Source organism: Lagenorhynchus albirostris, chromosome 14 (assembly GCF_949774975.1).
Source record: "Lagenorhynchus albirostris chromosome 14, mLagAlb1.1, whole genome shotgun sequence".
Taxonomy (NCBI): Eukaryota; Metazoa; Chordata; class Mammalia; order Artiodactyla; family Delphinidae; genus Lagenorhynchus; species Lagenorhynchus albirostris.
In genome coordinates, this window is record NC_083108.1 from 46,226,840 (window position 1) to 46,240,736 (window position 13,897).

Consider the following 13,897-nt stretch of genomic DNA (forward strand, 5'->3'; position numbering starts at 1 on the left):
TATCAGGAAGGAAGTGGTGTGATGGTTAGCCACGAGCCAAGGAATGTGTGGGCAGCCCCGGAAGCTGGAAAACACGAGGAACCTGATTCTCCCCATGAACCTCCAGAAAAAGAGGCAGCTCTGCCAATACCCCGTCTTTGTTCTGTGAGACCCGTTTCAGACTTCTGACCTCCAGAACTGCAAGAGAATAAATTTGTGCTGTTTTACACCACCAAATTTGTGGTAATTTCTGACAGCAGCAGTAGGAAACCAACACTGTGTTTATCACTTTCCTCCCTGTATGGAAAATGTCTTCTGAATTCAAATATTTAATCAAGAAATAAGCTTTGGGAAAACGGCCCATCTGCCTTTTGGAGTCCACGCACATTTACCTCCCTGTTCCGTGTACTTCTCTCCAAGGTCTCAGGGAAGCCCAATGTATTCACCTGTAAAATGAGATCTTGATCTTTCTGCCTCTCAGAATTATTGCAAATCTCAAAAAAAAAAATCTTTTTTATTTTAAAAATATGTATTCTAGGATGTTAAATTATTTAAACAGGATAATACGTCTGTGAATAACCTATCTTTTACTGAATATGAGGCTAAGCAAGAGATGGGGTGGATGCTGTCTTAACGAGAGAAGGTAAAGTCAGCGTGGGAGCAGAGAAGAGTAATGGCTACTAGAACATTCTGGACTTGCTTTGCTGAAAGCAGACACGGATGCTTTGGATTCACTTCCTTCAAAAGAAGAACTGGGGCCAAACCTGCTTCAGCCCCGTAAACGCCTGCCCATTTCCACCTCGTCCCTTGGGAACAAGAGGCTGGGTCGTCTAGAGTTTGTAAAAAGCCAATGAAAGGAAGGCGGGCGTCTTCAGATAGGAACTGAGTCTTCAGGGAAAAAGACTTCAAAAGATTGAGATACCAGAAGAGATGAGCACAAGGCCAGAAAACCTAAAAGGAAACAGGATAAACCCTAAACAACGTGAAATGTTGACAGTAAAATTATATGATCCTGACTGAGGAAGGAAAGGAGGATGAGGCTTCTGGAGAGAGTGGCCGTGGAGACTGAGTCTGTTCTGTAGGGAGTTCTCGGATGAGACGGGAGGCGGGCGTTAGGAAGCAGAGAAGGACGGATGTAAAGGAGCCTACCATGAAAAGAACAGCCAGCGTGAGCTTAGCTGTGCAGAAAATGGTTACAGGGTGATCCTTCTGGTGCTCGGGCCGGTGGAGGACGATGCTGGGAGGCGAGTCAGAGTGGGGAGCCAATGGCCACGCCAAGCGCACGCGCTCAGCTGTTCTCCAGCCCTCCCTCCCTAGCGCAGACGGCGGCCCCATCCTGCAGACCAGATGGTGCGGCGGTAAAGGAAGAAGTGGAGCCAGGAGAGTCAAGAGACAGTAAAAGAACACCTGGCAGCGTGAGGTAGTTCAAGGCTAGGCCTGTGAGATGACGTCCCAGGTGCAGGATGACCTTCGGGAGAGCCCTTTTAATCCTTCACTTTACTGACCCCTAACTAGCAGGGTCCTTGAGCCGCCCTGAGCAGGGCCAAAGGGCTGATAAGGCCAGTGTTCCCCTCTTCTTCCAAGAGCGGCTAATGATAGCTGTGAACAACATTATGTAGGGAGGGGCTCAGTCCATGGCGGACTTCAGAGTGGATTATTACACACTTGCTTTGTGAACTCAGAGGAAAGAAGGAGAAGGTCAGAGTCAGCGTAGGGGGGACTTGTAACCCAGGCCCTGTTAGTCTCATTACTTCGGGGTTATGGTAGACAAACTGGTAGATCAGGGTGTTTGCACGGACACAGGCTCATACAGTAGCGGGGCTGGAAGCAACTTGAATGCGATTGATTCCACTCGCTTGACAGGTAAGTACACTGGAGCCCTAAACAGTTAAGGGGACTAGCTGGCAGTATGGTGACTTGGAGCCCCTCCCAGACCTCCAGCCTTTCCCCTGGAGTCCCACCCAAACACACAGTATTTCAACAAGACTCTAACAAATGCCAGAGTTATGGGCTGGATTACAGATTGTATAACCAGGTGGCAGCCAGAATCCAGAGACTTAATTTATTAGCTGACTGTCAGCCTGAACAAAGCCCTGTATGTAGCCCTGTCCTCTCAGTACTTTTAGAAATGATTCACACATAGAAACAGGACACCCAGTTCAAAATGACACAAAAACGAGAGGGAGACCGAGAACATGGGTGAAAGAATTTGAATTTTCTCAGTACCTTGGAACGAACTCAGAACCTACAGTATGTAATTTAAAGAGGGATAAATAATGGAGGACTTAAAATTTTTCACAAAAGCTGAATGAGGCAGACCTAGCTCCATAGCAGCTTTGTGGAAAAGGTGTAGGGATTTCACTGTAAGCGGAACAAGCAGAATGTGAATAGAGCAATGGGACTGTGGGGATGCCAGCTTTCGCTAATATGACCTTATGCCAGGTGGTGGGCAGAGTAATGCCCCCCAAAGACGTCCATGTCCTAACTCCTGAAAGCTATAACTGTGTCACCTCACACAGCAAAAGGGACTTTGCAGATGTGACTAGATGAAGGATCTTGAGATAGGGGGATTATCCTGGATAATCCAGGTGGACCCAACATACTCAAAGGATCCTTACAAGTGAAAGAAGGAGGGGAAAGGGTCGGAGTAAGAGGAGGAGATGTGACAACGGTAGCAGAGCGGGGAGTGATGCAGGACCAGACGCCAAGTGGTGCAAGCAGCCTCTGGAAGCTGGAAAAGGCAAGGAAATGGATTCTCCCCTAGAGCTTCCAGACTAAACAGCCTTAGTGATTCATCTTGGACTTCTGATTCCCAGAACTACAGGAGAATAAGTTCATATTGTTTTAAGCTACTAAACCTGTGCTAATTATTACAGCAGCAACAGAGAACTAATACAGACTGCATTCATAGCAGTTACAGTGTCCAGCCAAGCAAAGGTGGTGCAGTGCACTCATGAGATCACATCTGAAATGTTAGGTTCCATTCTGGATTGGGTTTTAGGCAGCATGTTGACAAATTCAAGTACAGTTGACCCATGAACAATGCAAGGATTGGGGGGGCAACCCTCCCCGCAGTTGAAAATCTGCATATGATTTAATCGGCCCTCTGTGTCTGCAGTTACACATCTGCGGATTCAACCAACTGCAGATCATGTCGCACTGTGGTACCTATTTAGTGAAAGAAGTCCACATGTAAGTGGACCCGTGTAGTTCAAACCCGTGTTGTTCAAGGGTCAGCTGTACATACTAGATGTTGAAGAACTTCGAAGTCATAACAAATGAAAGGGAGCTGAAACGATTGGGTATTTTCAGCCTGAATAATAGTTAGACATAACAGTTGTCTTCAAATGTTTGAAGGGTTAACACGTCAAAGATTAAGATCACTGAAACCCCAGAGTGCAGAATTAAGAACAAATAAGTTGAAGTTACAGGAAATTCAGGTCATTCTAACAAAGACATTTACAACAATCACAGCTTCAAACAAAGTAAATACTGTGCCTTGTTAAATAGTAAGCTTCCCACCTCTGGAAGCATTCAGTCAGAGGCTGAATGATCACTACTCAGTGACATTAGAAAGGATTCCTCCATGACTCCAAGGGTCAAGGTTGGTCAAGAAGACTGCTGTGAGCAGTTTTAAGATCTGAAGACTTGATGGCATGTTTTTCACTGGAGTCCAGATTCTTTTTCATGCTAAAATTTGTAATTAAATCTCACAGGAGAATAAAAAGCAGTAGCATTGTGTAACTCTCAATACTGTTTAAATCTCCTTGAGAGCTGTCATCTTGATGAGTAAGATATTAAGGTCAGTATGTCACAGTTGGTGGACTTCAAAGATGACCAGGGCACGGTAGTGGGGTCCCCAGGTGGACCAGGAGGAACCTGCAGTTCCCTCACTCCTACCCTCAGGCTGGGCTGGTCTGGGGGCTCGGTTCTGCCCTCAGAGCGACCACACTGCAGCTTGGTTCTCAACACCTCAAACCAAGCAGTATCTCCTGTGAGACAGGAGGCGAAGCAGGTGAAATGAGATGATGGGAGCAGTGGGCTGCTCTCCTGCAGGGAGCCAGGCTCCCGTAGTGATGGGGTTGCTAGGAGACGACAGAGTAAAGCAGCAGCCCCTTCTGCTGACCAGCGTCCAGGTCATGTCTTACACCTGGCCCGAGTTTCTCAGCATGGAAGGTAGACGATCCAGCTAGGGACCCACTCATACTTTCTTGCCCCTCCAACTCTGTTTTCTGTGAAAGCCTTGAATAATGCTCCAGCTGTTGATGTGCAAGAAAAAGCAAAGTGCCAAATAAAGCAGCTCTCCTGAAGTCGTGCCCTCCTATGCTCCGTCCCGAGGCCTCTGGCGGCCCTCGAGCCCTGGGCTCAGGCATTGGCTCTCCTGCAGGCACGGGGCACTGCCTGCCAGCTCCAGCCCGTGGAAGGAAGGCGAAATGCGTGTCGGTTGATTAAAATGTTCTCAACCAGCGTGTCTGGACAAATGTCCACGTACCTCACAGCCAGAGATGATTGTGGCCATAGCTACATTTAGACATAATATTGACCTGCTTGATAACATTCTTCCTAAGCTGCTGCCTCCCCGTCATCCTCTTTTGTCCTCCCATTCAGTGGCTTGTGTGTGTTTTAATAGATTTCTTTTAAGACAAGAGAAAAAGAAACCACGCCCGAAGACTGGGTGACTGCGTTTTCAGAAGTGGACTAGTTTCTTTTCCTGCACATCTGTCTTTCAGGAGCCCAGGCCTGAGGCTCTCTCACTTTGTTTGCCTCTCTCACTTTGTGATGGGGGCACTGAGGGCTGGTGGAGGGCAGTGCGTCCTCCATCAGCCTCCCCCAAACCATCACCCATCCCGCAAGTTTAGGTAAAAACAGCATGCGTGCCCTCCAGGTGCCCATCCACCCGCTTTCCAGCCCCACCTCCACCATGGCCCTGCCCCTCCCCCTCCTGTGAGACGTTCTGGAGCTGCCACTGAAGGTGACAAGGAGCACAGGCTCCTGGTGAATGGTGCACAGCTATGCCTCCCCCGCCTCGACCCATATAGGCGTTCCATCCAGCGGCCATAAAGTGGATTCTCACGGACACAAACTGTAAACACCCAAAGGCATTTTTCTACAAAAAGAGAAAAGTCTTGGTGAATCCTTTCACATCCTAGTTTTCTCATCTGCAAAATGGGAATAAAACATGGTTCCCAAGTCACTGGACAATTATGGGGATTTCATGAAAGCACTTAGAAGGGTCCCACCTGCCCCTTAATACCCTTAGCTCCTATTATAATCACTGAATGAATGAATGAATGCAAATTGAGTCTGTACAAAAGTGTTATATAAGTGAAAAATTTACACCCAGATTTGATTATTGAAGTAACGGGTGAAAAATTCACCTCTCATATGTGGACATTTTTGGCACCTTAAGTTTGCATTTTACACTGTGAAATACCTTTTTTTTTTTTTTTCAGGACTACACTTTGTTATATGAAGAGGCAAAATATTTTCAGCTTCAGCCCATGTTGTTGGAGATGGAAAGATGGAAACAGGACAGAGAAACCGGTCGCTTTTCTAGGCCCTGTGAGTGCCTCGTGGTACGTGTTGCCCCAGACCTCGGAGAAAGGATCACGCTCAGCGGTGACAAATCCTTGATAGAAGAAGTGTTTCCAGAGATCGGCGACGTGATGTGTAACTCCGTCAATGCAGGCTGGAATCACGACTCAACACACGTCATCAGATTTCCACTGAATGGCTACTGTCACCTCAACTCAGTCCAGGTATAGTGTCGTCACACACTGTGTGGCATCGAATGTTGCTCTTAATGCTGTTATCTTGCCTTCATGTGGTACCTTTCCTCCAGAGAGCTGGAGAACCCTCACATGGTTGGGGGACGTAAACTGTTCACCCCTCTACAGCAGTCATTCAGTCATTCCACAAACATTTATTGAACATCTACTGTGTGCCAGGTGCTGGTATGAACACCGGAGATACAGAAGGGAAGAAAACAGACAAGAGCCCTCTTTTCATGGAAAAGAGGGAATTATATTATGGGAATGGGGGTGGGAGGGTGCAAACAATAACCAACCTAAATGATGGGCAGGTAGTGAGAAGAGGATGCCTAGGGCAGGGTATCCTGGCAGGGGGAGCAGCGAGTTCTGAAGCCCCCAGGGTAGGAGCACGTGCTTGACATACTGAGGAGTATCAGGAAAGCCAGCGTGGCTTTAAGCGAGTAAAGGTGGGGTGGGTAGTGCAGAGTCCCCCCAGGGACAGATGGTGGAGTGCCCCACAGAGGGTGGGAAGAGCTCTGGGATTCTTTGTTTTGGTTTCTTTGGGGTTTGGTTTCCTTGCTTGTATGAGTCAAATGGAAAGCCATTTGAGCAAGAGACTGACACGTTGTAACTCGTATTTGAAAGTGAATATTCCAGCAACAGGTGGAAACCAGGGGGAGCAAGGGGACCAGTTAGAAAGCTGGTCTAAGCAATAATTGAGAAGTTTCCAACTCTGAATATCTTTTTTTTTTTTTTTTGGCTGCACTACGCGGCATGCAGGATTTTAGTTCCCCGACCAGGGATTGAACCCGTGCCCCCTGCAGTGGCAGCACGGAGTCTTAGCCACTGGACTGGCAGGGAAGTTCCAAAGTAATTTTGTTTGTTTGTTTTTTGTTTTGGAGGCACCGCACAGCTTGGGGGACCTTAGTTCCCTGTCCAGGGATTGAACCCCGGGCCCTTGGCAGTGAGAGCGCAGAGTCCTAACCACTGGACTGCCCTGAATAGCTTGAATGTAGAGCTGACAAGGTTTTCTGACAATGGCTCTGGGTTGTGGGACAGAAGCAAAGATGACTAAGATTTTTGATGGAGGAACTGGGTGAATGGAATTAGTATTTTCTGAGATAGAGAAGTTTATGGGAGAAGAAGACTTAAGGGCAGAATTCAGAAGTTTGGTTGACAAGGTGTGAGGGGCCACGTGCCTTAGATGATGGTGATTGTGGTCACCGTGGTAACTGACGCGTGCCAGCCGTGGGCCAAGCGTTGTCCGTGCTTGTCTTCTTACACCAACCCTAACAGGTAAGCACCGTAAATTCCCTGTCTTGCTGATGAGAAAAAGGAAGCACACCTGGGTCTTGACTCCAGGTCTGTGTGATTCAAAACGATTTGAAGTCAATGGAGTCAGGGTTTGGGGGCTTTTCTCTGTCTTTTTAGTTGGAACGGGTCCATGGCTTTATTCAGTATTGAGCCAACAAAACCTCTCCCCAAACTCCAAGACTAGAAGCACCCACTCTACCATTCTGCCTCTTGAGGATGGTTTCACAGCTATTTATCATTTTAAAGTTTTGTGATCAGGTGTCTGAGAGCAGAGTAGCAGGAAACTGGCAGACACTGAGCCCTGGGCATGCCAGAGGAAGGCACACACCCCAGCAGGCAGCGGGTGGCACCTGGGCTGTGCAGGCCCGGAGTCGCACCCTGGACCGCCCTGTGCAGTTCCTGAGCGGGGCCTCAGCGATTTAGAAAAGCCTCTAGAGCCCTGAAAGCCTTTGCCCTCCTCCCCCAGCTCTCTCTAGACAGCATTTCATTGCTTCTCTAGGGCCCCATCCCTAGGGCCACTGAATAACTATCAGAAATTCACAAGCCTGAGTTTCCCAGTCATTTGAGTCTGATCAGATGTGGATTTCCATCTGGATTAACTTCGTCATGTGACATGGCAATGCGAGCTCCTGCCCCATCTAGAGGGCAGGCACCATCCTCTAGGCGTTCTGAGGCTTTGGGATAAGGCACAGGAGCCCTGAGAGCTACCCAAGTGATTTTAATATTCCCAAATGATCACTAACTTGAAGGAACTTTGCTATTAACGAGTTGTGGCTTAAAAAGGAACGGTCAAGAAGCATAAGCTATCTGCATTACACTGGAATAAGCTTTACCATCTTCAAGGTAACATTGGATCATATCGAATAATTATCATATGCATATTAGACCCTCTGGGGAGGAAGCTTAGGGACTTCCTTATATTAGCAATTTAGCGACCTAACAACACTGAAAGACAAACGGTATGAGTTAAGTTCTTTATTCTTCAGCTTCCTCTACCTTTGTAATTTCTCTCCTGATCAAGGTAAAAAAAATCCTTTCCAAGGCAGTGGTTTGGCCAAGCAGGCTGGGGTGCTTCTTGCTGACAAGCTACATTCCTGGGGAAATCTCCTGAGAGCGAGCTGTTCACCTTTTTGTTTTTGTTTTTGTTTCTTGAGGTACGCGGGCCTCTCACTGTTGCGGCCTCTCACTGTCGTGGCCTCTCCAGTTGTGGAGCACAGGCTCCGGACGCGCAGGCTCAGCGGCCATGGCTCACGGGCCCAGCCGCTCCGCGGCATGTGGGATCTTCCCGGACCGGGGCACGAACCCGCGTCCCCTGCATCGGCAGGCGGACTCTCAACCGCTGCGCCACCAGGGAAGCCCTGTTCACCTTTTTACTCACCTGCCACCAAAGCACATCTTAATGTGCTTGATTCTGAACTTAGAGATTGTTTTCTTCATAGCGTCCTTCTGCTGCCTGGTGTGCATATGCATTGTGAATTTATGTATAGAAGTAGACACTGCAGGGAAGAGTGTTCATTTTGTTCCCATAAGGACTTTTTTTTTAAAAATTTGCCACCATTTGAGGTTTTAATTTTTAGAATGCATACTCTTGCTTTCCCATCTCATCTAGTTAGCTTTTTTGCAAAATAGATTATATTACATGCAAAAGTAGCCAACCAAAAAATAATAATTCAAAAAAAGACACAGTAAGGATTCACTGTAATTACATTTTGAGAGTTATTTGGTAACATTTCACTTTGTTCCAAAAATTTTAAAAATTTGAGCCAGGCATTTTTTCTAAAGTTATGATTGAGTCATCTTGCCTTTAGAGTGGTGTAGATATAATTTAATTACATCCAGAATCCTGGCAGGGAACATTTGCAAGTCTAATATTTGTTGGATTCCTAAATAAACAGAATGCTCTAGATCAGTTTCCTGTATTTCTGCGTATCTAAGAGTTGCAGGAAATGTTTCCTGCATTCAAGAGTGTCAGACAAGTAGTGACAAACCCAGGGATCTTTCTGGCATTAGGTATTTGATTTCAAAATCAGAGATTATATGGGTTATGTTTGTATGAGAAGTTTAGAGCATCTTTATTTTTGGATATGTTTTCTAATACAGATCATATACAACCATTGCATTTATTCTTGCCTCCCTGGATACACTCAAGGCAATAGAACTATTTCAAAAGCCACAAACTTGAAAAGCTGTAGATAAACCTCGACTGTCTTTAATAGTCCATTTCTTCTGCTGTTGAAATTGCATCAGTCTTTCAAGCTGAAATATATTAACTCAGTTTCAGGAAATTTGAACAATGGCCCAGTCAAGAGTGAATGAGTTGAGGCTGATTCACCGATGGAGTAAATTCAGATAATATCACTGTCTCTCCATAGTCTTTATCATCTCATCGAATATATGTTAGTGGTCAATGAGCTTTGAAATGTGAACCCTCTCTTTCGGCAGAGAAGGTGGAGTTGCACATTGCAAAAAACATGGGATTTGAGGCCAAAGAGACCTAAGTTGGAAACCCAATTCCATCACTTACTAGGAGTGAGCCTCAGTTTTCTCATCTGTCAAATGGACTAACTCCACCCATTATGCAAGGTGGTTGTAATGAGTAAATGAACTTGGCATGTGTAAAGCTAGCGTGTGAAGGAACATTTTAGGTATTAAAAACGTTTGCTCGCTCCCTCCTGCCCTGTAATCCAGAGTTTTGTTTGAAAGCAGAGAAACAGATTTAAGGGCTGGATAAGATGAATCAGAGCTGCACATGATCTCAAACTTGGGGACAGTCTTTGAGCTGGTTATGTGGCCAAAGGACCTAGCTCACCCCTAACTGCCTGCTTGTATCGGTCCCTCACAGGTCCTTGAGAGGTTGCAGCAAAGAGGATTTGAAATCGTGGGCTCCTGTGGGGGAGGAGTGGACTCATCTCAGTTCAGTGAATACGTCCTGCGGCGGGAACTGAGGCGGACGCCCCGTGGACCCTCTGTCATCCGGATAAAGCAAGAGCCTCTGGACTAAGTGGACATATTTCTTATGCAAAAAGGAGAAAACATACACAACAAATAATGCAAAGAAGAAAGGGACATTTATGTGCAGTTGGGACAGCAAACCAAGTCCTGGACCTAAAATTGAATAAAAGACACATTTATATCCAATAGAGACCACACCTGTATTCATATGGGAACAATTGGAATAGTGATATCCTCAAGGTGTAAAAAATATATAAATATATATATATATGTCAAAAGGTAGGAAATGCAAAAAAAGAAAAAAAGGTGGTAGCTACAGTTGGTGCTGTGATGGCCGTGAAGTGTCCTGGGCCTCCCAAGGCCTCTGACCAATAAACAAGCCACGAGTGAGGACGCATCTCCTTACAGTTTCCATTGCCAACAGCCATCCATTCTTTCTTTTTCCTTTGTCCTTCTTTTTCCTTTTTAAAAAAAACAAGAACACTTAGAATCGCATTTCTTTGCATATGGAAGTTTCATGTCTCTCTTTAGACGGGGGACTGGGCAGGACTTCAAAAACAACTCTCACGAGCACACTGCATTCGAAAGACGTTAGACATGAAATTTTAAATGTAGTTTGTACAGAAGTCACACTTTTTTGTCCGCCTCACAGATGTGAACATGACTTTGTTTTTAAACCGATCAGTTTTGCAAAGGGGCCAGAATTATTACTTGTTAGAGTTGCTCCAGTTTGAGTCTGCTGCTTTCCTACAATTTTTCAAATTTTATAATGTATTAAATACAATAAACTCTGTTTAAAAAATAAGGTCTGTGTGAAACACACGTGTTGGGGCGAGGCGGTATTAAAACGAAATTTTTCTATTTTAAAATTTTCTGTGTCAAACATTAAAAAGAGGCCTAAAAGCTGAGGCCATTGTTGAGACCCAAACCCACTAAAGGATAAGGATGTCGACCCTCCTTCTGAACAGTTCTGTTACTGCTCAGTGTTAGGTCGGGTGCTTTGTTATTCTGCATTGGTTAGCAAGATAAACCTTCCTTCCTGTGAGTTTACAAATTTCAGTTCTCTCTTGCTGCAGAGCGAACCACACCCAAACTTAGCAGCTTACAACATTTTCTTCTCTCTCTTGATTCTGTGATCCTCTTGTGTGGATTGGCCTGCGTGTGATGTCATCTGGGGCGTGGCCGGGGCACCAGTCCCCACTGGCCATGGGCCTCTTCATGTGGTTTGGGCATCTCCCAGCGTGGGAGCTAGGTTCCAAGAGGAAGGAAGGAAGACACGGTCCCCCGGAAGGCCAGGCCTGGAGCTACTCAATGCACTTCTGCAGGAATCTGTTAGTTCAGCAGATACAGAGCCAGCCCAGATTCAAGGAGGGGCAGGGGATAAAAACACACCTCCTGTAGGGGAGAGTGCCAAAGAAGTTGTAGCCAAATTGAATCTACCATAACACCTGTCCAAAAAAATCCAAAAGTAAGGCATTAATGGTTTTGGAAGAAGTAGCGGAAAATCTCAGGGCCAGAATGATGACTTTCTTATTAGCCAAAGAGGCGAGAAACCAGAGATGTCAGTACCACTTTGGAATCAGGCCCTCAGCTTTTCCAGGGTATTAGTGACTCTGAAGACTCCTCTGTCAGTGCTGCCACCACCTTTCTTCCTTACTTCCTCTTCCTCATTCCAGACACTCAAAATAAACCTGGCATGATGACAAGATTGACAGGTAAACTATAATGTGTTTCTGAGGCAGAGATGTTCCTGTGGTGATGCACTATTTCCATCCTGAACTTTCTTTTTTTAAATTAAAAAGTCTATGCCTGAGGACACGAGTAATAAAAATATTTGGGGCTTCTGAAACTACAGGTAAGGTGTTAATGGCTCCAATCACCCCCCTGAAACACAGAGGCAGCCCAAACACTGAATTACTCTAATGACTGCCAGCCAGGCTTTCACGTGGTTGTGTAATTTCCCCTTATTGGCGACTAATACACACCACTGTATCAGATGGAGACAGCCAGGGCTGCTCCCACCGGCTGCCTGGTCATCCGCGTCTGCTGAAAGGAAAACAAAATTGCTCTATGATTTTACTGGTAATCCATTCTCAGTGGGTAAAATTTCCTGAAAGCAATAAAGCAAGGGCCCCACTTTGGGACTTTCTGTTGGTTATTGTCATCAGTGAACATTTACCCAGCACTCTCTCTGGGCAGTTAGTATTGTCCCAATCAAACACTCCACAGAATTATGTGTACTTTGTTCTCTTCTGAGCTCTTATGCCCATTTATACAACTACAACCCAGTTGTGCATTCTTTCTACAGAAACTCCAATCCATTTCAACAGAGCAAACACGTCAGATGTTATGTTCTTTTTTTTTTTTTTTTTTTCTTTTTGCTGTACACGGGCCTCTCACTGTTGTGGCCTCTCCCGTTGCGGAGCACAGGCTCTGGACGCGCAGGCTCAGCGGCCATGGCTCACGGGCCCAGCCACTCCGTGGCATGTGGGATCCTCCCGGACCGGGGCACGAACCCGTGTCCCCTGCATTGGCAGGCGGACTCTCAACCACTGCGCCACCAGGGAAGCCCTATGTTCATGTTTTTAGGTCTTACAACGAATAGATTCCCAGACACCAAAGTACTTCAGGAAAGAGCTGGTCAATCAAAATATAATTGAGTTACAATCTTATTTTTTTCCCCTACGTTTATCCAGTATATAGGGTTATCCATACTTCACCAGTTGTCCAAATAAGGATATTTATAGCTGTGCTTATTTTCCCCACAGAGGATGGATGGGATCAAGGCTCAGCGCTGCATTGATTATTAATGTCTTTAGACCCTAATTTAGAAAGATTTTCCCTTTTTTTTTTTCTTTTTCTTTCTTTCCTTCTTTTCCTGTGTTCCATGACATTGGTCTATTTGAAAAGTAAGAGTCAGTTGTTCTGGAGTTTGTTGCACAATCTAGATTTATCTGCTTGGTAGAGTCAAGTTAACTTTTTTTGCAAGAATACTGCATAGGGATGTTATTTCCTCATTGTATCACATCACAAGGGTCTGTTTGGCCCGTAATAGTGATGATAATTTTATTTGTATTTTTTGTCTTTATTTTTTGTTATTGTAGATCTTATTGCATGTTAGTTGTGGTTTTTCTTTGGTGGCGGTAATTCTGACCACTCAATTGAGGTGACAGTCACCAAATTTCTCCAATGTAAAAGCAGTTCGTCCCTTTGTAATTAATAACTAATCTATGGGATGAAATTTGAGATTGTAAATACCCTGTACCTCAACACACTTTCACCTGATGGTTTTAACATTCATTGGTAATCTTTTCCTGAATCAGTCATTACCTTGGTGGTTATAAAAGTGTACTCTTAAAAAAGCTACTGTTGCCTGAACCTTTGGTATTTGAAATAACCATTTTTTTTTGAGCGAAATACATTTCTTTAGTCTAAGTCACACAAACTATAATCTTTGACCTGCTCTTTACTAAGAAGTATTTTTAGAAAAAGTAGAATGAAGCAAAGCCAGTTCTTAACTGGTTTCTAAATATTAGGTGAGTTTTCACATAGTAATAATAATCGCCATGCACTTGATGTTTGCTCTGCCCAAGGCACTGTGCTAAGTACTTCACCTGCACATAACTCACTGAATCCTTATGACCACACTAGAGGTTGTACTATTCCCGTTTCTCAGTTAAAGAAACTATTAAGCCATCAAGTAAATGATATGATAAAGGCTAATGTTCAGTTAAGCTTTCTAAGGAGGGCCCAAAACAGAATATTTGAGAAACAGTAAGTTTTCATGTTGTAGTAGGATGATGAGGAAAGTAGATTATTAGTTAACAGCATTTTCTCCTTAGAATGGAGATGTATTCCTATATTTAAATATTTTGATCATCCCTCACAGTATATTGGGCTCT

At 45.0% G+C, this 13,897-nt stretch overlaps 1 protein-coding gene across 2 annotated transcripts in view; it reads left to right on the forward strand.

Annotated features, from left to right (window-relative positions):
* The window catches only part of KCTD1 (potassium channel tetramerization domain containing 1), a 90,019-nt gene extending 79,182 nt beyond the window's left edge, over window positions 1-10,837 (forward strand). The window contains exons 4-5 of one of the 2 annotated variants that reach the window (XM_060121218.1): window positions 5,433-5,738; window positions 9,886-10,810. In XM_060121218.1, coding sequence (XP_059977201.1) covers window positions 5,433-5,738; window positions 9,886-10,044 — 465 coding nt within the window. In that variant the 3' untranslated portion in view covers window positions 10,045-10,810. Of the gene's footprint in view, window positions 1-5,432; window positions 5,739-9,885 lie in introns of both variants that reach the window. The other variant, XM_060121217.1, reaches the window with a different exon arrangement.
* The last annotated feature ends 3,060 nt before the right edge of the window (window positions 10,838-13,897 follow it).